The following is a 24,891-nucleotide window of genomic DNA, read 5'->3' on the forward strand; positions in this document are numbered from 1 at the left end:
TCGAGGGTGTCATGGGGACAGAAGGACATGGAGACCCCACACTGCTCCTGGCACACAGTGGGCTCGGAGCCCTCCACCAGGGATGCTTAAGGTGGCTGTCACTACCCTTGTTGGCACAGCAGTCAGTCAGTGTTCCCTCTTTTATGGACGTACTTAGGGTCTGTGTAGCCTCCCTCCTCTTTCCTACCCAGGGCAAACCTCCCTGGGGTTGAAGGCCAATCACTGGGCTCTCTATTTTCTAAGCTCAGCCATCATGGCTCTTGGCCCTAACTGTACAATCTGTGCCTTGGATCATCACTACCTGACTTGTGAGTGACCAACCATAGAAGGGAGGGGTGTACCCATCCAACAGAGTGAGTTTTGATGGATATGTCTTCTCAGGGGGACAGGATGGACACCAGGGTCAGCTGTGTGTTGCCGCCCACATTCCTAGTGGAGGGTGTATGACCACCTATGGGGGCCCAGGGAGCCAGAGGTAATAAAAGAGAGATAGAAATGGACATCCAATTTCCCTTATCAGGTCCCTGAGTAGGAGAGACTTTGGGTGACATTAATTAACAGATACCAATCAGCCAGCAGGGGAGGCTGGGGGGGAGTGGACCATACAGGGAGGGGTAGTCTGAAAGCAGAAAGGCTGGGAAGAGGTTGGAGGAGGAGCACAGGGGGAAATTAACAGATGATGAACTAGAGGGTGACAGGGGAGGGAGGAGGAGGCATAGCCAGGTTCTAGGGAAAGAGGGAGAGAGACTGGGGAGGCTCATACCACAGGCACCATCTCTGCAGGACACTGACTAATGGCATGCTTGTGTCCTACTAAGCACTGGGGACAGATGGTGCGCTCAAACCAAAACTCCCACCGCCTCTGGGTGCTTAGATTAAGAAGGTGTCCTATGTCACTAAGTGTCACCAATCAACACAAAGTTATGACTAAGAAGAGTTTCGGGGATTGAGAGACTAAGAATGCACAATTTGAACAGGTCCAAAAGGGCAGTCCAGGGAGGCTCTGAACAAGAAACTTGGAGTTGAGCTCTGAAGGGACAAAGGACATACACCAAAGGACACTGATGGCATGCTCATGAACCCAAGCTCCACTCAAAGGAACAGAGACACCAGGCCACTTGCCTTCCTACCCAATCAGCCTGAGAAGCACTCAGCAGGACAGGTGGATAAATCCTGTGGCCTGGACCCCTGGGTAGCAGGAAAATGAACCCAAAGCACTTGTTCAAAACATCTTAGATCCTTAGACTCAAGTTCAGATCCCATGTAAGGGTCAGACTCGCCTGCCCGTGGGGAAGTGGGGGAACAACAGTCACCTGGAAAATTCTGTGCTACCATGAGAAGGAGGGAGCACCCAAGAGGTCCATCCATTCTCCTGCCTCTTGGTCAAGTGGGTTTGAGGTCTGAGCAATGGGCTCAGCCCTCTAGAGAGGGGGTTTCCTCAGAAGGAAGCATTTACTGTTTTTCATTATATGAAATGGTTTTTGGTATTTGAGAAAAGCAAGCTCTGGAAAGGAAACTAGGGAGGACACATGGTTACCCCCAGGAGAGGATGGGGAGCAGACAGGGGTGGACGTGACACATGTATTTTTGTTTACCTTTGGCTTTTAAATCCTGTCAATGATTCAGACGCTCAAAAATAAAATTGTGCTGGGTGTGGTGGCCCACGCCTTTAGTCCCAGCACTTGGGAGGCAGAGGCAGGTAGATCTCTGTGAGTTCAAGGCCAGCCTGGTCTATACAGCAAGTTCCAGGCCAGTTGTGGCTACAGGGAGACCCTGTTTCAAAAAAGAAAAAAATAAATAGTAAAATTGTTAGCACAATCAAAATAAAATAATGGGGGCTAAGAGAGATGCTCAGCGGTTAAGAGCCCTTGCTGCTCTTGCAGAGGAATGGGATTCAGTTCCCAGCACTCACATGGCGACTGACAACTGCCTGTTAATTCCAGTTCCAGGGGCTCCAACACCTCTTCTGGTCTCTGCAGGCATCTGGCACACAGAGTGCACATATATACATTCAGGCAAACACTCATACACATAAAATAAAACACTTTTTAAAAAAAAAATTCAACTTAGTAATTCCACAGCAAAAATGCCTCCCCTCAAAAGTACACATAAATACACAAAGACAAGGTCAAAGGGTGTTGTTAGATCACTTTCAGAAACGATGAGAAGCAGAAAAAAACAGAAATGTAATTATTGGGGATGGAGAGGTGGCTCACAGTTAAGAGCACTAGCTGCTCTTTCAGATGATTTAAGTTTGGTTCCCAGCACCCACATTAGGTAGCTCACAACACCCCATAATTCTAGCTCCAAGGGGATCTGATGCCCTCTTCTGGCCTTCATGGACAACCATGTTCACATGCACATATCTACACGTAGACACACATATAAATAAAAATAAATCCTATAGAAATGTATACAATCCTCAGTTAACAAATGGCACATTAGAAGTCACCAGAAAGTGTGAGGTAGAGCTATTCGAGTGGATGTGCAGACACATTGGAGGCCTAGACTCTAGGGCCAGCCGCTCAGAATAGTTGCTCTACTGACCACTGAAGGTGACCCTAGGCAAGGTCGCCTCTCTGAGACTGTGTATCTTTATCTGTAAAGTGGGAACCACAGCACTATGTTAGGGGTGTTAAGATTAAATGTGTGCATAGGTGGACCTCTTACAACTCTGCTTAGCACGTGAGAAGTACTAGTATTTGGTACCATTGCATGATAAACTGGTCAAGTGGTGTTAGCATGTGAGCCCACAGTGGGAGGGGATTCCCACAGTGGTTGTACACACACAGGGAATTCCCATAAGAGGCCTCAGATGAGAGTTTGGAAGTTTCCACTCCTATTACAATCTGGCATTTGCACTGAAGCACATGCTCTGTGATTTAAAACCCAAAGCAGCTGGAGCACCCATCCCCTGCCTTCAGGAAAGCACCCTCCTCTTCTGCTTCTGCAGTAAGTCGAACCTCCATCAATTCATCAGGAATCTGGACCAGGGTCACTGGAACAGGAATGCTGGGAGAGGCTGGGGTAGTCAGGGCTCTGGGCTAGCAAGGCTGACCCCCTCGCAACTCACCCTGAGTGCACTGTCCACCCCAGGGCCCCTGGCTCCCAGGCCTCCCATCACATGCCCCGCAGCCCCAGAAAAACTGCTTTATCTGCACCAGTGGATCTAACGGCAGTCAGGGCCCATCCCCCCAATGATCTGACACCACGAGCTCCTAGAATTAAAAAAGGAAAAAAAAAAGGCACATAATTTGTGGCAAGTAGAGTTCATAATCTGCTAATTTATGATTGTCTCTGCCGACCTGGAGAGCCATTAGAGAGGTAATAAAGGGAGATGTAATTATAGGATCCGGGGCCACTTCAGACCAGCTGCTGTCCCTCAGCAGCTCATCCTTCATCTAGTCAGACAGCAGTTCCCTGGGAGCAGGCTGTCCACAGAGCCTTCCTGAAGGGGCCTCTGGGGATTCCCTGCACACAGCAGCCTGGGCAGGGTAGGGGTGGTGACTCCCCCAGGAAGGCTCTCCTGGCCAGGGTAGAGTCCAAGCTGCTGGGGAGGGCAGACAACTGGCTAATAATGCAAGGAGGCAAGGAGGCTGCCTGCAGCCCTGGCAAAAGCCACTGCTGGCTCCTCTTCCAATTTCTTCTTAAATTTAAAAAAAATTTGTTGTGACATGCATGGTGGCACACACCTTTAATCCCAGTACTTGGGAGGCAGAGGCAGGTGGATCTGTGAGATCAAGGCCAACCTGGTCTGCACAGTGAGTTCCAGGCCAACTGGGGCTACAGGGAAACCCTGTCTCAAAAAGACCAATATATGGGGCTGGAAATGGAGAGGTGGTTCAATGCTTAAGAGCACTGGCTACTCTTGCAGAGGACCCAAATTCGATTCCCAGTACCCACGTGGTGGCTAACAACTGTCTGTAACTCCAGTTCCAGGGGAATCAGACACCCTCTTCTGACCTCCTCAGGTATGTATGTGTGTTTTGCCTGCATGTGTGTGTGCAATACCTACAGATGCCAGAAGAGGGCACTAGACTCCCCTAGAATTGGAGTTAGCAACCATACAGGTACTAGAAACCGAACCAAGGCTCTCTCAAGAGCAGCCAGTGCTCTTAACCTGTGAGCTATACTAATTTCTTCATCACAAGGATAAGGGGTGGCTGCTCTCAAGACTGACTCCCTCCCTCCCTCCCCTCCCTTTCTCCCTCCCTCCTTCCTTCCTCCTTCCTTCCCTCCCTTCCTCCCTCCCTGTGAGCCTATCTTCAGTTGAGTTTTCCATCCAATCAGAGGTAGAATTTACTCAACTAGTTTTAAAACATCAAGCACTTGGTCTGTCCTGGCCCTTAATATGAGATTTACAAAGAGTGGCAGGAGACCCTCCAAATTAATTTTACTTTAAACCCTGGAAGGTTAAGCCTAAATGATTCAGCATACAGATTTATACCAAATAGGCAAATCAGTATATAAAGCAAACAAATGAGCTTCTGTTTATTTATCTTTTAATAAATTTATTTTATGTGTATGAGTATTTTATCTGCACATATGTAAGTGCACCCATGTTGTGCAATGCTCACAGAGGCCAGGAGAGGGCATTGATGTCTCTGAAACTAGAGTTATAGACGGTGGTTAGCTCCCATGTGAATGCTGGGAACCAAACCCAGTTCCTCTGCAAGAGCAGCCCATCTCTTAACCACTGAGCCCCAGGTTGTTTATTTTATCTTATTTATACTTTCAGATTTTTAAGACAAGGTCTCTTTCCCTAGGTAGCCCTGACAGGCCTGGAATTTGCTTTATAAAACAGATTATTCTCAAAACTTGTGGCAATCCTACTGCCCCTGCTTCCTAAATGCTGACGTGAGTCACCACACAGAGCTATTTGCTTTTAATCCACAAGATTTGGAGGGAAAATACTGGTGCAAAGCAGGATTGTGCCTCTACTGGTAACAGTGACAACTGTTGTGGTCATGGCAGTTTTTGAGCATGGCACCTCTTCCTGGGAATCCTGCCCAGAGCCTTCTGTGATTCCCATTTTACAGATGAGAACACATAGGCTCAGAAAGATCTCCCATGAGGCCAGTGAGGACAAAGCTGGGACAGGAGCCCTGCTTGTATGGCTCCCAAATCTATGTCCCCAGCAACCACTCTGCTTGTCCCTCTTATGTGGCACAGATGGGAGCACTTGGGAGTAGGGAGACAGGGTCTCCTGGTCATACTCCCCTCCCTCAGAAGTGTCATAGGGTTAGACTGATAGAAGATACACTGACCCAAGGGACCACCAGGTGCCACTCCCGAGCCATCCCTAAGATGCTGTACCTGTTTGACCTGGAAGAGTGGTGTGGGGGGCAGGGCTGGGGTGGCTGTGCCTAATTTGGCCCAGGGTTAGTGGAGCAATCCAGGCTGAGGTGTCTTAAGTAGCAGCCTGACCCCACATCTATCTGTGCTGAGCCAGCACAGGACAGATTCAAAAACTACTGAGTGTGTAATCCCGAGAGGCTGAGCTCCTTAGCAAGGGTACACTAGTAAGACACGTGACAACCCACCCAAGTCAGAATATCTGGGACCACCTCGTAGTCCCCTAGGTTTCCTGCAGGTTAGTGTTAGCGTCAGCAACAGTATCTCTACACCACCAGCCTCTCTTCAAGCCCCTGTTCACAAGATGGTGCCTTCCTGTGGCACACACATTTGAGATCTTACATAGGACTTGCTGAATCACTTCGATCAACTGTTGGCCTTGGTGTTCACAGGACACCTTTGCCATGTCACTTGCCATAAACACTGTGTTCATCTAGTTATGAGACACCAGTCTATCTTCCTATCTGTAGACTGTTTTTGTTAGCCATGGCCTGATTAGAAATAGAGCCCACAGAATGGGGTGTAGGGGTGGGGTGGAGAAGTAATCCCACCAAAGGGTAACAGGATGTCTCTGGCCCCCGAGTTAAGGTGTTAGAGCACAGGAAGAGAGCTTTGAATGGCAGAGAAAGGCCCCATGTATGTACAATGTGGAATGACAGACTCACAGTGAGGCGTGGGTTCACAGAGTGAAGAGGCCTTTGTGGTCCCTAAAGCATGGAATCCCAACAGCAAGAGCCTGGCAGAGATCCAGGAAGTGGTCGGTCACATGGCACATACAGCAAGTGACACTGGCATGTGTTAGGCACTGCATCTGGCACTCATGACTTCATTACATCCTTGTGTTAAACCGCAAAGGAGGGGCTCCCACACTCCCATTTCACCTGCCCAGCTCACACAGCTAGGAAGTTGCAGGCCTACAATCTGACTCAATTCCCAAGCTCCTAACTCCTCATCGCCAGCATCTAGTGTGAAGAAGTGAGCTGCTTTCCAGTGTAATCCCAATAAATTCTACAGAAAAGCCTACTCTTTGGAACTTGTTCCTGGACTATTTTTGGCTGTACATTTCAGCTCCTAAAGTGACAAGCGGGTTCTGATGGTCCCCTAGCAGTTCACAAACATTTCTGGACCCTCCATTCATAAACATTACCGGACCTCCCAAACACTGTTCCCCTCAATCCCATAAAAGAAAGGGGCCTTAAGAGAAGCAGGCTTGCCAAGGTCACCCAGGTTTCCTGGAGGACAGGCACCAAGCATCTGAGCCACATGAAGTGTGCCTAGCCAAGGGCCCCTGACCACCTGACCCCCAGACCCCACTGACTCACCTGGGATGTGCTTGGCCCAGCCAATGATGACCACAAGTTCCCGGTCTGCCAGGTCACAGAGAGTGGTTAGGGCCTTGATGTCCCCTTCAGGCATGCCAGGGGGAGGCATGGCATATAGCTTGTCCGGCTCAGCCACCAGCAGGTATGAGACAATCTTAGTCACTGCAATGACCGAAGAAGGATGGGTAAATGCCTGGGAAAGAGGGAAGGGGCAGGACGGAGGCTAGGTTTGGTCTGAGTCAGGTTCCTAAGAGCTCTAGGAGGGTCAAATGTGGCTGCAGTCTGTCCACTGACTCCACAAAGTTGCTAGCAGTAGCAATGTGGCAATTGAGAAATATCCCCTGCCCAGAGGACCCTGCAATAGTAACTCTGGGAGGGTGGGAATGAGGGCAAGGTCTGGATGCTGAGCCCATTCTCACATGGAGCCCTGTTCTGTGCGATCCCATATGAACAGGCTTTCTGACGAAGCTAGGCAGTGCCAGGCACTGTTGATGCTCCCCAGATCCATACTTCCCACCACCCAGTGGAGGGAAGACAGTACCACCCCAGGAGATGCCAGATTCTTTTAGGCTGGGAAGGGGGCGGGACCAGCCTGGTACATACATGGTTTTTTAGCAGGTGGAGAAATCTGTAAACTCAGGTACGGGCTGCTCTCAGAGTCTAGCCGTCGCTTGTACTTCTGGCGGCCTCCACGCACTCGGTCAAGACGCACACCTGCCAAAAAAGGGAAGGAAACAGTTTCAAGGGTTGTTCCACATCCCAGGGTACTGGCACTGACTTTGGAATTGCAGTACTGCCTGGCTAAGACCTTCACGGTCTTTCGTGCCCAGATGGCCAGCCTGAGACCAGAAGGCCAGATAATCCTAAAACAATCATCTGAAATAACAGCCCATCCCACTTGCCCTAGCCCTGGTCCTACGTCTCCAAGTTCAGCATCCTCCTCAAATTACCCTATGAGACCTCTAGTCCCTGAGCCTTTGTCTCCAAAAGTGAAGGCACAATTCTCTGCCCACTGATGGTGTTTCAGATCTGCTCTGCATCTAGGGAAGGCTGAGTTAACTCACTAAGATGGAAAAGGAGGGTTAGAGATTGTCCTAGTTTGTTTCTCCATTGCTGTGACAAAACACTCCGACCAATACCAACTTGGGGAGGAAAGGGTTTATTTGGCTTACATCTCCCAGGTCAACGTTCATCAGGGAGCCCAAGGTAGGAACTCAGGGCAGAAACCTGAAGGCAGGAGCTGGAGCACAGGCCATGGAGAATCACTGCTTACTGGCTTGCTCTCTTGGCCTGTGCTCAGCCTGCTTTCTTATGCAACACAGGCCCACCTGCCCAGGGGTGGCACCACCCACAGTGGACTGGGCCCTCCCACATCACACAACAATCAAGAAGATGCCCCCACAGACATGGCCACAGGCCAGTCCAATGAAGGAAATTGCCCAATTGAGGGTCCCTCAACCCAGGTGTGTCAAGTTGACATTAAAGCTATCCAGCACAGAGATGTAGGTCAGTTAGCAGAGGGCTTGCCTAGTAAACACAAAGCCCTGCATTTGAACCCCAATGCAATCAGTTGTAGTGATACAGGCCTGTAATCCTAGCACTTAGAAGGTGAAAACAAAAGGCTCAGAAATTCAAGGTCATCCTTAGGTACACAGGGAATTTGAGACCAGCTTGGGCTCCATAAGAGCCTCAAAAATACAAAAATACAAAAGTCAGATAGAGAGAAAGAGCCTCAAAAATACAAGTCAGAGAGTCCTTAAAGAAAGAAAACATGGTTGCTGCCTCAGCTGGAGTTAACAGACAGAATTTAAACTCTGTTCTTTCCCCTAAAGGGTAAGAGTATCCTCTTACACAGCCTTGGTCAGATCACCTTAGCACCCATCCTTCCCTTTTTCCAATAAGCACTTGTAGATCTTAGAAGTGAAGTGCAGAGCTTCTTCCCATCTAGGGAGGTTGCAAGCCTGCCCACTCAGATCTCCCAGCACAGCAGAAGCCAGAACAAAGGCAACTTGATGGAAGGATGATTTACATCCATTCTTGTCAAGGCTCATTTTCTGGCCGTTTCTTTGATAACATACACAACCAGTTAAGTCCCCAGGAAAAGAGGAAGTTTCCCAGAGAAAGACAGCAATTGAAAGTTGGTGGATTGAGCAAGTCCTTTGAGGCTGAGGGCAACGCCCACCCCCCACCCCCCCATTTTCCAATTAAAGGTTCCAGCCCAGATCCTTTCCTGGAGGGTAAAGGGAGTAGAGCTCTGGAGAGTGGAAATTAAGCCCTGCAAGCCCTGAAAGGAATTATTTTGGGGAGCCAGTTACAACTTAACATTTTTATCACCTAAAATCTTTTTTTATTTAAGGACCGAATCTCAAGTAGCTCAGGCTGGCCTTGAACTTGTCTCCTAGGCAAAAATGTCCCTGAATGAATCCTAGTACCTCTACCTCCAGAGGCTGAGATTACAGTCATAAGCCGTCACACCCAGTTTCTGAGGGGCAGAGATGGTCCTCAGGGTTTCTTCCAAACTAGAGGAACACTTTACCTACTGAGCTACATAGCCCCAGCTCACCCAAATCTGTTTAATTTCATACTCTGTCTCAAAAACTCTGTTTCCCTCATGTACCCCCAGCTGGCCTCCAACTCGATGTGAGCCAAGAATAAGAATGATCTTGAACTTCTGATCCTCCTTTTTCCTCCCCAGTGCTAAGATTATTAGGCATGTGCTACCAAGCCTTTGTGCATGCTGGTCAAGAGCTCTATCTAGTGAGCTACATCCCCAGCTTCTGAATCAGCATCTGAATCTTGACAATATGAGCTAAGAGATGCACAGCCCATGGGCACTGCTCCAGGGCATCTCTAGACTCTACCTCTATAATAATCCTGGACCTTAGGGAACAGAGGGAACCGCTGGATCCATCTAGCACAGATCTGACCCTACAGACCAGTGGAACTGGAATTCACCTTCTGTCCTAATCCCTGAAAGCCCCTCCAGCAGGTGCAGAAGGATGATTCTCTCCATGGTTAGAAGAGTTTCTGAGTCCACCCTGTGGCACATCTACACAGCAGACCCCTGCTTAACTGCTCTCCCACCTGGACTGAGCTCTGCTTCTCCTTGAATGCTGGCATGTCCTAGACTGGTACCCACTGCATTCACAGAGGACAGTGGGGACCCTATTCACCAGGCCCAGGGTCTGACATGCTCTCTCACTTTTGACTCCACAAGGGGCCTGCTCCACTTTGAAGCCACTCTGGGGGATTCTCCTCTTTCCCTAGGTTTCTGCCAACCAGAGAGAGCCATGGAACATAAAGTAAATCATCCATTGCTCAGCAAGGCAAAATCAGGCAGTCTCCACTTCTGCTGACAGTCCTTCTGGAATGTTCTCTGATTCAAGGCCTGACCCTTAGGTAGGTGTTCAGGAAAAACCTGATGATGATGGACGTGTCCACCTCTTCCTTCTCTGTTCCCTTCCCTTCAGGCTGGTGCTTCTTTGGGAGCACCAGGGCTTCCCTTGCTGATGAGGCATCCCTAAGCCCAGGGGCCTGCTCATGTACTACTTTGGATTCTGGCGTGGAGCCTGGTAACCAGCAGGTGCTTAGAAAAGCATCAACAGTGATAACCGCATGAGTCACAGGAGTTTCTATATATACATCACATTTTTTTTTTTTTTTTGGTCTTTTTGAGACAGGGTCTCCCTGTAGCCCCAGCTGTCCTGGAACTCACTATGTGGATCAGGCTGGCCTTGAACTCACAGAGATCCGCCTGCTTCTGCCTCCTGAGTGCTGGGATTAAAGGCATGCGTCACCACGCCTGGCACATACATCACATTTTTTAAACACACAACACATACACTCTCACAGAGAATATTACATTAGTTGAATTTCACAAATAAGAAAACTGGGTGACTTGCCCAGTAAGAGCCAATACCCAAACGCCTTCCTCATTCCAAAGAGTGACCTTCCAGAACACGTCACTGATAAAGTCTCCTCTACAGCTCCCCCTCCAGATATCTACAGCCGGGTGGTCAGTGGCTACAAAGGATGGACGATCAACTGTCAGCTGATGTGGCTGGATTAATCAAACACACACTAGTGCAAAACGGTTCTGCTCTCTTCACTTCCCGACTGCCTTTTCCAAATCCAAACCTATTAAGCCCATGACCACCGGTCATGTTCAGGCCAAGTTGAGCTGGTCCCTTACAGTGGCTAGCCTTAGACAAAGCCTTGGCTTTCATGTCTGTTTCAGCCTCAGGAAGGGGAGGAGGCAGTGGTCACATCCACCCTGCTGGAGTCTAGGTTGTCCTAAGAATTGAATGACCTGGGGGAGCAGGATGCAAAGCAGTCTCAGAGGGCCAAGTGCTTTACCTGCTGCTCCCTGGCCACCTCCTCAGGCTTGTTCCTCTTGTGCCCTCTGGCTCTTCAGGCCAGAGTTCTTTACTCCCAACTCCCTTGCAACTCCCGCCCCCAAGTCAGGTTTGCTAATGATCATTTGGGATGTGGGCTCCTTCCCCTGGAAGCCCAAGTCCAGCACTGGTCAGTGCCACCTCCATGGGCAGTGACCATGTCCCTCTTGTCCACACAGCTCCAGAAACAGTTACTTTCCTACACCCTTCCCATGAAGACTTTTGGCCTCTTCTAGGGCCTGGCAGAGCCACCCACTTTGCTAGGCTCCCTTTGCACTCTCTCATCATAGCAACGAGCATAAGAACAGGAGGATGTCCACTCCACACAGCTCCCACCACCTCCTGTTGGGTGTACCCTCAACCCCAGCCTAGTGCTCATCCTTGGTGGGCAACTGCATAACTGATAGCTAAATCAGGAGCCTCTCCCTTCCTGCCCTCCCCAAGTCCTGCTTGTTTCCCTCAAGGCAATCCAACCTCAACCTCATGGAAGTGTCTGTGTTCAGCTAAATCTTACTTCCTAACTCCCTACTCCGCATCCCATTCAGCAACTTAACTTCCTTTCCCAGGACAAAGCTTAATGAATCTGAACATTCTTGGACCCCCAAGCAGCCTTCATATTCTACATCTTCTTAACGTCACCTCCCTGATTTTCTGCACTTGTCTTTGTTTATACAGTCTGCGCTGAACTGAGAACTGCTCTGAACTGTCAGCACTTCAAAGACAGATAGTGGACAGACATCTAAATGCCTCTTCACACAGCCTAAACAGACAGTAGTGCTTGCACTTACCTGACAGTATTTTCACATTGATTCAGTAAGTTGCTTTGACTCCAAGAAACAATGGCATGGGCTGGTCATCACCCCGAGGGCTACTACCAGACACTGAGTCTCAAAAGTGCATCACCTTGTGCCCATGAGTGCTGCTACGGGAGTCCCATTCCATTCCCTCTTCCATGTCAACAGAATCTGGATCTGGTTGGTGGAAGCAACAAGTCCCAGCCAGTCCCAACAATCCCATTCCCTGCCAGCAGCTTCTCTGGTGGCCAAGGCTGGGCGTGGCTTCCAACAATTGGATGCTAAAGGGAGTCCACGGTGGCATCTTCTGGGGACAGTTTGACGTTTTTAATGAAAGGGCTGCTCATGTTTGGTGTAACTTCTTTTGCTTTTTTACCCCAACATGGAAAGGGAAGTTTAGAATTGTGACAACCACTTTGCAATCATGAAGCAGCCATGAGAGGCCAAGAAAAACTCAGGAGAACAAAGAGTTGAGGTCTTGATACTGTGACTGAAATGGAATGCCAGCAGCTGCGATCTTCAGCCTTCTTACTAGGAAGAGCAAGCAGCCTCATAAATTGGGTATAGTGGTGCACATTAGTAATCCCAGCACTTGGGAGGTGGAGGTAGGAGGATTAAGACTTCAAGGCTATTCTCAGCTACAGAAGTTTGAGGCCAGCCTAAGCTACATGGGGCGGGGGGTGGGGGTAAGCAACATCATTTACTGATCTTTAACTACCTATCAAAGGTTTGGAAATAAAAAGCCATTTCCACTAATGGACACAATGTGCAATTACTTTCTAAATTAGGATATGACTTCCAAAAGTCTTGAACTTGAAATAAGAGTTGCCTTGTTGTTTACATCCTTATATTAGCAAAATATCCAAAAAGCAGTCAGGAAATGTAATTAAAATATTAATTAACTTATAATTATTGTCTGGGATTATTAGAGCCTATCATTTCACTGAGGCTTTCTAAATATAAAATGGTATTAACAATGCTAATATGTAAAGCATCACAGATCTCCAAATATTTAATAAGTATATATAGCCCTTGTTTTAGCCACTGTTGATACTGCTTAATCCCTTCACTTGTGAAAAAAAATTAAATACTTCTACAGTGTCTCATGAATACAAAAAGACTGGTAATCACTGGAATTCATGGTCCTTGAGTTTAGGCCAGAGCCAGACTTGTCCTCTATTATCTCACCCGACTCTAGTCTAGATCAGATCTGTGTGGAACCCTAGGTCCCCCTTCCTGGACCAATGTGACAAAGCCTCTATTATCTCACCCGACTCTAGTCTAGATCAGATCTGTGTGGAACCCTAACTCTGCACCTGGCTACCCAAATAGTACTGAGTACACTTCTTCACCCCTCGGTGCCTCTACGTCTCTGACTATAAGATGGGGTAATAGGACTAGAAAGGTGGCTCAGCAGTTAAGAACATTTGTTGCTCTTGTAGAGGACCAGAATTCAGTTCCGAACACTCACTATGATTATAACCATCTGTAATTCCAGTTGCTTAGAATCTGATTCCCTCTTCTGGCCTCCATGGGCACCAGGTACACATGTGGTACACATATGTACATGCAGGCAAAAACTCATACAAATAAAAAAACTTTTTAATTGCATTGAAAAAAAAAGATGGGGTAGTAATAGTTCCTACACCTCACAGGAATAACTCCTTTAATCCTCAATGAGGGGGCTGGAGGGATGGCTCAGCAGTTAAGAGCACTAGCTGCTCTTGTGGAGAACCTGGATTCATTTCTAACACCCATGGGTGACTAATAACTGTCCATAACTCCAGTTCCAGGAGATCCTTAAGGATGTTCCGTGTCTCTGCTGTCGCCTATGTCAACATCCTGGTTTATATTGTACTATATTTTTCAAGACATTGCTACCAGGGGAAACTGGATGAAGCATAATTGGAATTGCTCTATATTTCCTGACAACTGCAACTAAGTCTATAATGATCTATCTCTCAACATGAAAAGTTTAAGACTTTTAAAATATGGGGCTGGAGAGATGGCTCAGCGGTTAAGAATACTGGTTATTCTTGCAGATTCCCAGCATCCACATGGCAGCTAACAACTGCCTGTAACTCCAGTCCCAGGGGATCTGACAAGCCTCTTCTGACCTCCACAGGCATTGCAGGACATGGGTGCACTTATGTACATGCAGGCAATACATGCATACGCATAAAATTAAAAAAACAAAAATTTAAAATAAATAAATAAAATTTAAAAAAATAAAACTTTTAAAATACTGGTGGAAAAGTAAATTGTTACAGTTGTTGGTGGAATGAGATTGGCTGGTAGCTCAAAAAGCTACCATGAATTACCATGCGACTTGGAAATTCCACTTCTAGGTGTACACCCCAGTGGAGAACTGAAGAGTGGAATGTGAACAGATAAGCACAGGCCAGTATGGACTGTAGCAGAGTCAAAGGGAGCCCTATCAAGAAGCAACCCCCAGCGGCCATTAGGTCATGAGCATGAGTGCACGCTGAGTATACTACTCAGCCATAAAAAAGAATAAGCTCGCTCTAGCTGCCATCTTGCGTCCCCGCGTGTGTGCACCTAATCTCAGCTGGTCTGCCCCAGACCCCCTGAGCGGGAACCCTAGTTCTCAGCGCGGCCCCGTTTCGGCTCCGACAAGATGAAAGAAACTATCATGAACCAGGAAAAACTCTCCAAACTGCAGGCACAAGTGCGCATTGGTGGGAAAGGAACTGCTCGTAGAAAGAAGAAGGTGGTTCATAGAACAGCTACAGCAGACGATAAAAAACTTCAGTTCTCCTTAAAGAAGTTAGGGGTAAACAATATCTCTGGTATTGAAGACGTGAATATGTTTACAAACCAAGGAACAGTGATTCACTTTAACAACCCTAAAGTTCAGGCATCTCTGGCAGCAAACACTTTCACCATTACAGGCCATGCTGAGACAAAGCAGCTGACAGAAATGCTTCCCAGCATCCTAAACCAGCTTGGTGCAGACAGTCTGACTAGTTTACCGAGACTGCCTGAAGCTCTGCCCAAACAATCTGTAGATGGAAAGGCTCCCCTTGCAACTGGAGAAGATGATGATGATGAAGTTCCAGATCTTGTGGAGAATTTTGATGAGGCTTCTAAGAATGAGGCAACTGAATTGAGTCAACTTCTGAAGAAGATAAAACTTGAAGAAGTTACTGGGATCTTCTCTTTTATATTATGACTGCCTTTTAAAATTCTTTTGTTTATGATTTTGTTTATGGATCTGATAAATATAGATCTCTAATATTTTTAACTCTTTAAGCTGAAGAAGAAGCCTGGGAATAAAGTTTGAAAAAAGTTAATAAAATTCTTTGCCTAGTTAAAAAAAAAAAAAAAGAATAAGCTCTGATGTGACATGCAACATGCATTGACTGTGAAAACACTATGCTAAGTGAAAGAAGCCAGAAAGAAAAGGACAAATACTGAATTGATCCATCTGAGGCATCCAGAGAAATCAAGTTCAGAGAAAGGACTAGAGGCTGGGCAAGTAGAACAGGGAATAGAGTCAGTGTGTCCTAGATAAGAGTTTCTGTTTGGAGCCAGGTGTGATGGTTCATGCCTGTAATTCCAACACTCAGAAGGCTGAAACAGGAGAATCATCATGAGTTCCAAGCTAATTTGGGCTACACAGTGAGTTCCAGGTCAGCCCTAGCTACAGTTTGAGACCTCATCTCAAAAACAGTAATTTGCCAGGCATGATAGCAACAGAGCCCAGTGGCTACCTCTGTCCAGTCTGATGACAGAGGTTCTGCCCTTGTCTACAGTGCTCTAACCCCCACTAGCGTCATCACCCTTGGTGCCTGCACATGTGTCCGGCTCAGGACCCTGGAGATAGATGGCTCAGAGGCTTCAGGTGGAGGAGGGGAACCTCTCAAGGTCATGCCCCACCTGCTAGCCTCTGTGGTCCACTGCAGGCACATCAGAGCTCCAGGGCTCCTTGACCAGCCTGGATCAGGCACTGGCTGATGGATGCCATCAGGCCTCTCACTTTTTCTTAATGAGAATGCAGAACTTCCCACTTCCCTCCACCTCCAACCTTGCTTCTCAATCGCCCCCCGCCTTGCAGGCTGGATGGGATCCCAGTCTTTCAGAAGTAAAAATAGCTGATTGTACAGGGGCAGCAGCCGAGGCTGGTTTAAGTTTCTTTCCTTTGCACCCAGGCACTAAAAATAACCAGCTAAAGGATGGTCCTGCACCTGGCCCCCAGCCTGTTCTGGCTCTGTCTTCCCTCCATCACACATATCTACCCACAGGGAGGTTTACCCAGGGCAGGAGGGAGGAAGAGCCTGGAAGCCACTGTCCTTCCCTCATTTCTGTCCAGGGCTAAAGACAGTCAGGATTCCTGTTGATCTTGCTACATATTCACAGTCAAGATTTTTCTCTTGCACTATTCCAAAATCCAGAACACCCCCCCACCACCACTGACTTCAGCATCCTCAGTTTATTTATGAGGCAAACAAGTCCCCACAATGGTACAGGACTCTCCTTACAAAGCTGCTCATGTCCGTCCTTTGACACGAGCTGCATGATAACACTGAGGAGAGTTCAAGAGTGTTATCAGTCTCAGGAGAAAATGGAGGTTTAGAAAGGTCAGGTGAGGCTGGGTGTGTAGCTCAGTTGGCAGAGTACCGTGTAGCATGCATGAAGCCCTGGGTTTGCTCCTCAGCGTTGCATAAACTGGTATGGTAGTGCATGCATGTGTGATCCCAGTCCTTAGGAGGTGGAAAGAGTCAAGAGGATCAGAAATTCAAGACTACCCTTAGCTACAGAGCAAGTCTGAGGGCAGCCTGAGCTAACATGAAACCTTATCTCAAAAAATTTTTTTTTGTAAGTGATCTATCCAGGATGACGCAGCCAGGAAAGTCAGAAGGCTCTGCACCTGAGTTTTATGGGTGTTCAACATGCTATGCCCCTTCAGTCCTGCATGGTAAGAATGATTCAGAAGGCCTGGGAACAGCTCAAACGCCAGAACTTGCTCCTTGGGGTTCTGGGGTCACGTCCAGAATGGAAATCTTTTCAAAGCTCCTCTATGGTTCAGATTCAGTGCTGCATCTGGGTCTTCATTAGATACTTTTATCTTCAGAGTACCCTTCCCAGGGGCTTACAGGTTAACACTTATCTTGGCAATGTACCTCACAGTGGACTCCCCAAAAGGGGAGTAGGGATTGTACCTCCCTGGTGGGTAAACAAACACACCTCCACCTAATAGTCCAGGCTCCTGCCAACCACTTTGTGGGTTCCAGGAACCCTAGTAGACAAGAGGGAGCCCCAACATTCTGGCTTCTGAAGCAGTACCCATCTTACTCTGCCCCCTCCTCTGAACCATTCTGGCCCAGGGCATCACATCATTAGACATTTTGACTGTGCAATCCCTGTGTTCCCACCACCCAGTGTCTAAAGACTACTCTCAACAGGTTGAGAACCTGTTGTTCAGCCAGCAAACTAGTCCTTTCCTGCTCTGAGGAGAGGCTGCAGGTTGGTGTTGAGAAAGGCACCCACACTGATGTCAGAAACCGGCTTCTTACAAGACTAGACTGTACCTAGTTCTGTCATGTCCTAGCCGTGTGGCCCTGGGACAATCACCTAAGCTTGGCTGGGCCAGATCAAGCATGGCAGATAGCTGTCACCTGTGCCACTACTTTCTACTTCCTAGTCTGTGACAGACACTGCTAATCAATCATGGCACTGCTGCCTGCTGCTCTCAGATACTGCCTTGGGACCTTTCAATCATGCCTACAGCTGACAGTTCAACAGAAATGCAATTTGCCATCCTGCTTCCTGAATTAAGAGCAGGGGTGTTAGAAGATGCCAGAGTAAATAAAATAAACAAATACACAAATATGAAAACAGGGCCATTTCTGAATGGGAGAAAATCAATGTGGAGGTACAACAGCAAGTGATGGAGAAGAGGACAGGTTAAATTGAGGCTGAGAGGAGAAGCAGCCAACCTTTGGGAAAACATTCCAATGAGGCTGGAGCTGCATGGACAGGAGTAGAGACACAACCCAGTAGTGGAGATAAAGGTGGACCCTCAGGGCAGAGCTGAACCACGCATTCAAATGTTTGGATTTTATTCCAAACGCAATGGAGACACCACAGGAGGATGGAAAACAAAATGACACACTCTCATTAGTGCTTTAAAGACTCCTCTGGCTGCTGCAAAGATGAGAGGAAGCAAAGCCAGGAGAGATCAGAAGTCCAGGTAGGTGGCCCCGGTAGTGGTCCAGAAAGATGGCACCTCTTTGGGCCAGAATTGTGGTTGCAGAGATGAATATCAGGAAGAGAATCTGAAAACCACTTTGGACAATGAGACCCTGCCTTGAGTTAACAAGCAGAAGGGATCCAGGTGTGGTGATGTGTGCTTGGAAAACACGGCACTCAGGAAGCTAAGGCAGGAGGATGGTTATAGTTTGAAATCAGTCTCGGCTACATAACAAGAACATGTCTCGAAAACCAAAACCAAACAGACAAAAACCTAAAAGGAAAAGAGAAAGTCCAAGATTAAAATCCCTAGGGAGGGGATGGGGATGTAGTTCAACTGGTAGAGTGATTGTCTCACATGCAAGAAGCCCCGGGGTTCAACCTCCAGCACCACAGAAAACCAGACTGCAGAGATGGCTCAGGGGGTAAGAGTACTTGTTGTATATATATATGAAGGCCTTCGTTCAAAAACTCCCTATCAGGGCTGGAGATGGCTCAGCGGTTAAGAGCATTGGCTGCTCTTGCAGAGGACCTGGGGACCTGGGTTTGGTTCCCAGAACCCACACAGTGGCTAACAAGCATCTCTAACTCCAGTTCCAATGACCTCCACAACATGGGTGCACTTACATACATGCAGGCAAAACATTCATATAAACAAATAAACAAACAAACAAACAAATAAATCCCTAGCACCCAATGTGAAAAGCCAGGCATGGCCTGTAGTGCAGGCTGTGGGGGCAGAGACAGGAGGATCACTGGGGCTTGCTGGCTACAAGCCTAACTCCAGATTCAGTGAGACCCTGTCTCAAGGGAATAAGGCGGAGGCTAATGGAGGACAGTAAATGTCCTTTGGCCTTGGCACCACCCACATACCACACAGACATACACGCAGACACACACACACACACATAAATTAATTAACAGACACACACACACACACAAACACACACATAAATTAACTAATTAAAACTAACATGATGGCACATGCCTGTAATCTCAGCACAAGGAGAGTGGAGACAGGAAGATCAGAAGAAGTTCAAGGTAATCCCTAGCCAAGAGTTTGAAGCCAGCCTGGGCTACATGAGACCCTGCCTTAAAAAAAGAAAGAATTAGCCGGGTGTGGTGGTGCACACCTTTAATCCCAGCACTCCGGAGGCAGAGGCAGGCGGATCTCTGTGAGTTCCAGGCCAGCAAGGGCTACAGGGAGACCCTGTCTCAAAAAGACCAAAAAAAAGTTCCCCTCTTGGCCCAGCCTGGTGGTATCACTGAAACTGGGAGACTAAGGCAGAGGACTTGAAAGTTCAAGGTCTACCCAGGTAACTGAGTGAAACCATGTTTCAAAGGGGAGAGGGCTGGGGCTCAGTGATAGGGAGACCACTCACCTAGCATACGTGTAGCCCTTGGTTTGATCCCAGAACTACAATAAATAAGCAATTAATAAAGATGTTAGCCGAAGAGCTCAACGACTCATCAAGCCGGGAAGGGTAAGTTTGTGACCTTCTGCACTGCCTGGGAACACACTAAATAAAATGATGCATTGCTTATGTCAAGACTGCTAAAATAGAGACATTTTCTAAGATAGAATTTTTATGTTCTCACCAAAAATAAATAAACTGGTGGGGTGATAGGCATGTTCATTAGCTTGGTTGCATCTTTCTATAAACATATACATAGGTAAAAAAAAAAAAATCACACCATGCTCCATAAATTTGCATATTTGCCACTTAAAAACAAGACCAAAAAAAAAAAAAAAATCAATGCTATAACATGAAGAATACCTCCAAGCTGGGCATGGTGGCGCACACCTTTAATCCCAGCACTTGGGAGGCAGAGGCAGGCAGATCTCTGAGTTCCAGGCCATCTGGGGCTTCAGGGAGACCTTGTCTCAAAACAAAAAAAAATCTCCAATCAATGATCAACATGAGACATGGGAGAAGCCCAGAGAAGTCCCTGAAAATGGGGAAAACAACATAAAAATAGCCACTATTATTATTATTGTCATTTTCCAAAGAAGGAAGGAAGAGCTTGCAGGTCTAAGCAGCTTGCCCAGGGAGTTGCTAAATGGGGAAGCTAAGGTCTGACCAGACTGAGCCAATGTGGCATCAAATGCTTGCAGTATACAGTACTAAAGATTCCATGCGGCCAGAAGCAGGGATGTCTGAACTCAATCTAACAGTTGTCTGGCCAGAGGTCATTGTACCTGAGTGCCCCATAGTCTTGAGGAAGATCATGTGAGCGGCTAGATATGGGGGATGGAGGGAGGGACAGAAAGTGTGTAGGACAGAAAGTAGTCAGGATGGTGGTTCAGTGCTGCCCTATGACAGGCTGGAGAGATGGTTTGTTTCAAAACATTAATGTGTCTTGGAAAAGCAAAGGAATTTTCAAAGACAAGTCATCTCTCATTCTCTTTCTTCATTCACAAGACCAGAAAAGTGGTATTTCTGGTATGGGCTAGAGGCAGAACATTCTATAAATACAAAGCCATTAGATCTCATGCAGCAGAAACCTGATCAGAGTCTCCTTTTAATTTCCTGACATGAGCTGGCCACTAACCCAATTACCCAGAATCCCTGGAGGAGCCCTCCGTCTCTCCAACATGCACAAAGAGAGTGGAGCTTATTGCGTGGCCGTCAGCCCAGCTCTCACTGAAATCAAATATCTTTTAGAAAACACTTGGGGAGCGGGCAGGAGGGGCTGAGGAGGGCAGGGAACAGCAACCAGGATGTGGGTGGCTGGAAGCAGAGAAAGTCGGGAGAGAAGGTGGCAGGGCCAAGCTAGTTAGGGAGAGGTACTGAAGTCTCAGAAAGTTGGGCGCATCCTAGGAGATGTGTTTTCAGAGTTGGAGACTGAGTCAGTCCACACTGGAGATGCCAGGGGACTATCTCATCCCATCCTGGTTCCAGAACCCAGAGGGGACCAGCCTAAGACAATGCCACTCCCTGAGACAAACAAATTCAGGAAGATGAACAGGTTCAGTCTGCCTCACTGAACTTGATGGCCAAGGTGCAGAAAAGCCTAGTGTGAGCCAGGCATCCCAGGGACTGACATGTCAAGGAAAAGTCACAATTGTCCTACCTGATCCTCACTTTTTTGTGGTGATGGACAACATGTATCAATGTCCCCGCCATGCAGGTGAAGCAATGGAGGCTCATGAGTGTGAAATACGACATCCAAAATCTAAAGAGAATGCCAGCCACCAACTCTTAACCCAGTTCAGATTTTGTATCAATTTTCCATTTAAAGAAAAATGACTACTTTCCTTGAAAATATGAGTTTTCATACGGAGACTTTGCTTAAAGGAAGACCTGGGATGCTTCCTGCATCTCCCTGTCTGCTCTGGACATCCCTGGACAGTCAGGGAAAAGCCAAGGGAAAGCTACATGGGAGGGACAAACCTCCATAACCACTTGACGCATCTGATCATCTTTGATCCTGAGACAGGACACCCCGTGTGACCTCCTCTCTGGTAATTATTTTACTAAGAAACAAAAAGTTATCAAAGGCATCTCAGGAAGAGGAAGGAAAACGAGGTCTGATGGACAGATGGAGGGGAGAAAAGGGCCAGGGGTACTCACATTCCCCGCTCCTCTCTAAGACTCTGTGGACCTTGCTGCTTAGCCTCCAGTTAGACCCCAGCCTGGGAAGCAGTGCAGGGAAGCATGAGCTTTGCCCTCCAGAGTCAAGTCAGAGACTGAAGGAAGACAAGGGGAAGCAGGAGCCTGAGCTGGCCCTGGGGATCCGGCCCTGTAGGCACAGCCAGGAGGGACACCCAAACAAAGGCAGGAGCCAGGGCAGCTGCCAAGAGCTCTGCCTGGCAGGGACCCAGGCTCCGGCAGGAGGCCCGTACCTCCTGGAGGCTGGTCCCCACGGACCTTCTGATCCCAGATATCACGGAGACTCCATGGGGACTTACACAGGGCTCTGCTTTACCACATTCAGGAGGCTCTCTGCCAGTTTTCTCTTTTTGGATTCAGACCTGCCAGCACTGGAGGTGTGCACTGTCCTTTTCTCCTTCAAGCAGAGCTCCCTAATGGGTTCAGGATCTCTACCCAGAGGACAGCCGGCTGCCACAGGTAAGGAGGGGCTTTCAACTCTGGGGTTTATTTGGACAGCATGTATCCCTGCAGTGCTCTACTCCAATAGAGAACCACAGCATCCTTGGGCTTCTCTTTCAGGAGCCAACCAGGTGTTTCCCCAACTGCCCTTCAATGTGCTTGACCACACCCTCTTGTCACTAGGGGTCACTACAAGTGCCTTCCTTTTTCCTAGCACTGGATAGCCCCTAAAAAGACTTGTGAGCACAGGAACCATCTAAAGATTTTGAGTGGTGGTCCTCCCCAACCCACTCCAGGAAGCTTTCTCACCCCAACCCCTGCAAGGCCGTATCTGTCACCTTAATGGGAATGGGTAAAGGTGCATTGGTGCATTGATAACAGGGCGACTGCCTTCAACTCTGAATCCCTCAGACACCAGAAAGCAAGGAGAGGCACACTCTAGCCAGGAGAGACTCTGCACAGCCTGTGCTGGTGTCCTCACTCAGCTTCTAGAACAAGAACTCCATCTCTATAACTTAGAAGGAAGGCGTCTCTCCAAGGCCTAGAAACCCTGGGGCTCCCAGCACCCCACAAACAGAAGGGATTTTAAAGCCCAACATGCTAAAAAGACTGAAGAGGTAACTAGGACCTGTTCCAAGAGGTTCCACTTTACAGATGCAGATCATAGGCTGAGCCCAGGTGAAAAGGGACCTGAAACTTTCCTTAACACATGAAAAGTCATCCAAGCAATCTTAAGGCAAAGTATCTCAAATCCAGACTCCTCTCTAGAGGACATGGGGGAGTGGGATGTTCCCAGGCCTGCTGAAGTTTGGGCTAAATTTAGGAGCCCCATAATCTCACCCTGCCATTCCCAGGGAGGACTGGACTCCAGAAGACCGCCCCCCCTTTCTCTTTGCCAGTCCTGTTCCTCATGCACACACACTTCTCCTGCTTTCTTCCACTTTGGGAAGGGTTCCAAGGGTTAGAAGTCAATCTGTAAGAATTTTCACTAGCTTTTTCTGAAAGTTGCAAAGGGATACATACATGTACACAAGCAGTTATGCATGTTCATACATCACACAGACACATACTGCCCATTCCTAAAACTGTATTGGAAAAAACTAGGCAGCTCTCTGAGGATGGGGAAGAAGGAGATAATGAGCTTCATGTCACACCTCAGATGGGACAAAAACTCAGTTAACTCATGGCCACTGCCCTGTGCAAGTGTAGAGGAGAAAGAAGGAACTGGGAGAGGAAAGAGAGAGAAGCCAGAGGATGGAAAAACACTCACCAAGCAAGAGCCATGTCCTGACCCCTACTGGCCAGAGGCATGGCACCTGCACACCCCCAAACTTGAGGGCCCACCTATGCCAGGTGGAGAGGGGACTACTCGAAATGAGGACTTCCAGAATGACAAGCCAACAACTGTCCAGGATCCAAATAGGGTCATGAATCCTAGAAGGATCCTTGGAAACTCCCAAGTCCTACCATGCTAGACCAGGTCTCTCGAAAGGAAAGAGAGCCCAGAAGACACAGTGCCAGGATGTAAGATGGCTTGTAGGATCATGTGCATACATGCTGCCCTCATCCTGTGGGTATGGTTCCACAGGGCTAAAACTCCTCAGAGACAGCCAAGAGGAGCCTGACCCTGGCGGGTGGTGGGGGCTTCTTACCTTCCTTCAGCATCCCTACTTTGAGGCATTTCATGAAGCGGCAGGCCTGGCAGGACTTGCGCCTCCGTTTTGTGATCTCACATTCGTTGGTGGCCGGGCAGCTGTACTCGATGTTCCCTGCAATATAGAGAGGGTTGCCAGGTGCCTGATGTTCATCCAGGACCCCAACCCACCAGGATGACTGTCTGGGGATTAACTAACTTGTTACACTCAAGGACACACAGGGCAATGCTTCTAGAAGCCTGTGGGTCTGGGTGGGGCAAGCAGCCACCTGGAAAAAATCACTCCTCGGAGAATGGTCCCCCACAGCTCTGAAACAGCCAAACAGGGACATCAAAATGCACTAAGCTGGCATTTTATCCCAGGAAGAGAACTGTCCTTGTGCTGTGAACATCAACACAGACTACCACCCCACCCCTCTCGGCTACTCCAGTCTCCAGCCTCGGTCCATGTCACTGGGAAAACCTTCATGAAAACTGTGTCAGGGCCTGGACTCTGCCTCCACTGGGGACCAAGCCATCTGGCTTTGCTACCCTTGAAGAAATCACTTTGGTCTCACCAAGCCTCAGTTTCCTTGTCTGCATTAACAGTTGTTTTCCCTAAGGAAGGATTAAGCAACAGCCTATTTGCAAAGATGCCTTGAAGAACAAGAGTTCAAAGTCATCCTTGGCAACTCATCTAGTTCAAGGCCAGTCTGGGCTAGCTGAGACCTTGTCTCAAAAAATACAAAATGGAGGGCTGGAGAGATGGCTCAGTGGTTCAGAGCACTGGCTGCTCTTGCAGAGGACCTGAGTTTGATTCCCAGTACCCATATGGTAGCCAAAGACCATTTGTAACTCCAGTTCCAGGGGATCTGACCCCCTCTTCTGACCTCTGGAGGAATTGCATGACATGGTTGCACCTATCTACATGCAGGCAATACACTCATACACATAAAATAAAAATAATAATAGCCGGACATGGTGGTGCATGCCTTTAGTCCCAGCACTCGGGAGGCAGAGGCAGGCAGATCTTTGTGAGTTCAGGGCCAGCCTGGTCTACTTAGTGAGTTCCAGGTCAGCTGGGGCTATAGGGAAACCCTGTCTCAAAAAGACCAATAATAATAA

The 24,891-nt window shown here is 48.0% G+C and overlaps 1 protein-coding gene and 1 pseudogene across 5 annotated transcripts in view; one reads left to right on the forward strand and one right to left on the reverse strand.

The window, feature by feature from the left end:
* The window catches only part of Esrrb (estrogen related receptor beta), a 170,258-nt gene that overhangs the window by 7,848 nt on the left and 137,519 nt on the right, over positions 1 to 24,891 (reverse strand). For 3 of the 5 annotated variants that reach the window (XM_008840214.2, XM_008840208.1, XM_008840202.1), the window contains 3 exons: positions 23,786 to 23,902; positions 7,281 to 7,391; positions 6,678 to 6,839 (listed from right to left, as the gene is read on the reverse strand). In XM_008840214.2, coding sequence (XP_008838436.1) covers positions 6,678 to 6,839; positions 7,281 to 7,391; positions 23,786 to 23,902 — 390 coding nt within the window. Of the gene's footprint in view, positions 1 to 6,677; positions 6,840 to 7,265; positions 7,392 to 23,785; positions 23,903 to 24,891 lie in introns of all 5 variants that reach the window. The other 2 variants (XM_008840223.1, XM_008840216.1) reach the window with 2 other exon arrangements.
* On the forward strand, positions 14,402 to 15,058 carry LOC103739809 (annotated as a pseudogene).

This window comes from Nannospalax galili, unplaced genomic scaffold, assembly GCF_000622305.1.
Source record: "Nannospalax galili isolate Female #2095 unplaced genomic scaffold, S.galili_v1.0 scaffold330, whole genome shotgun sequence".
NCBI lineage: Eukaryota > Metazoa > Chordata > Mammalia > Rodentia > Spalacidae > Nannospalax > Nannospalax galili.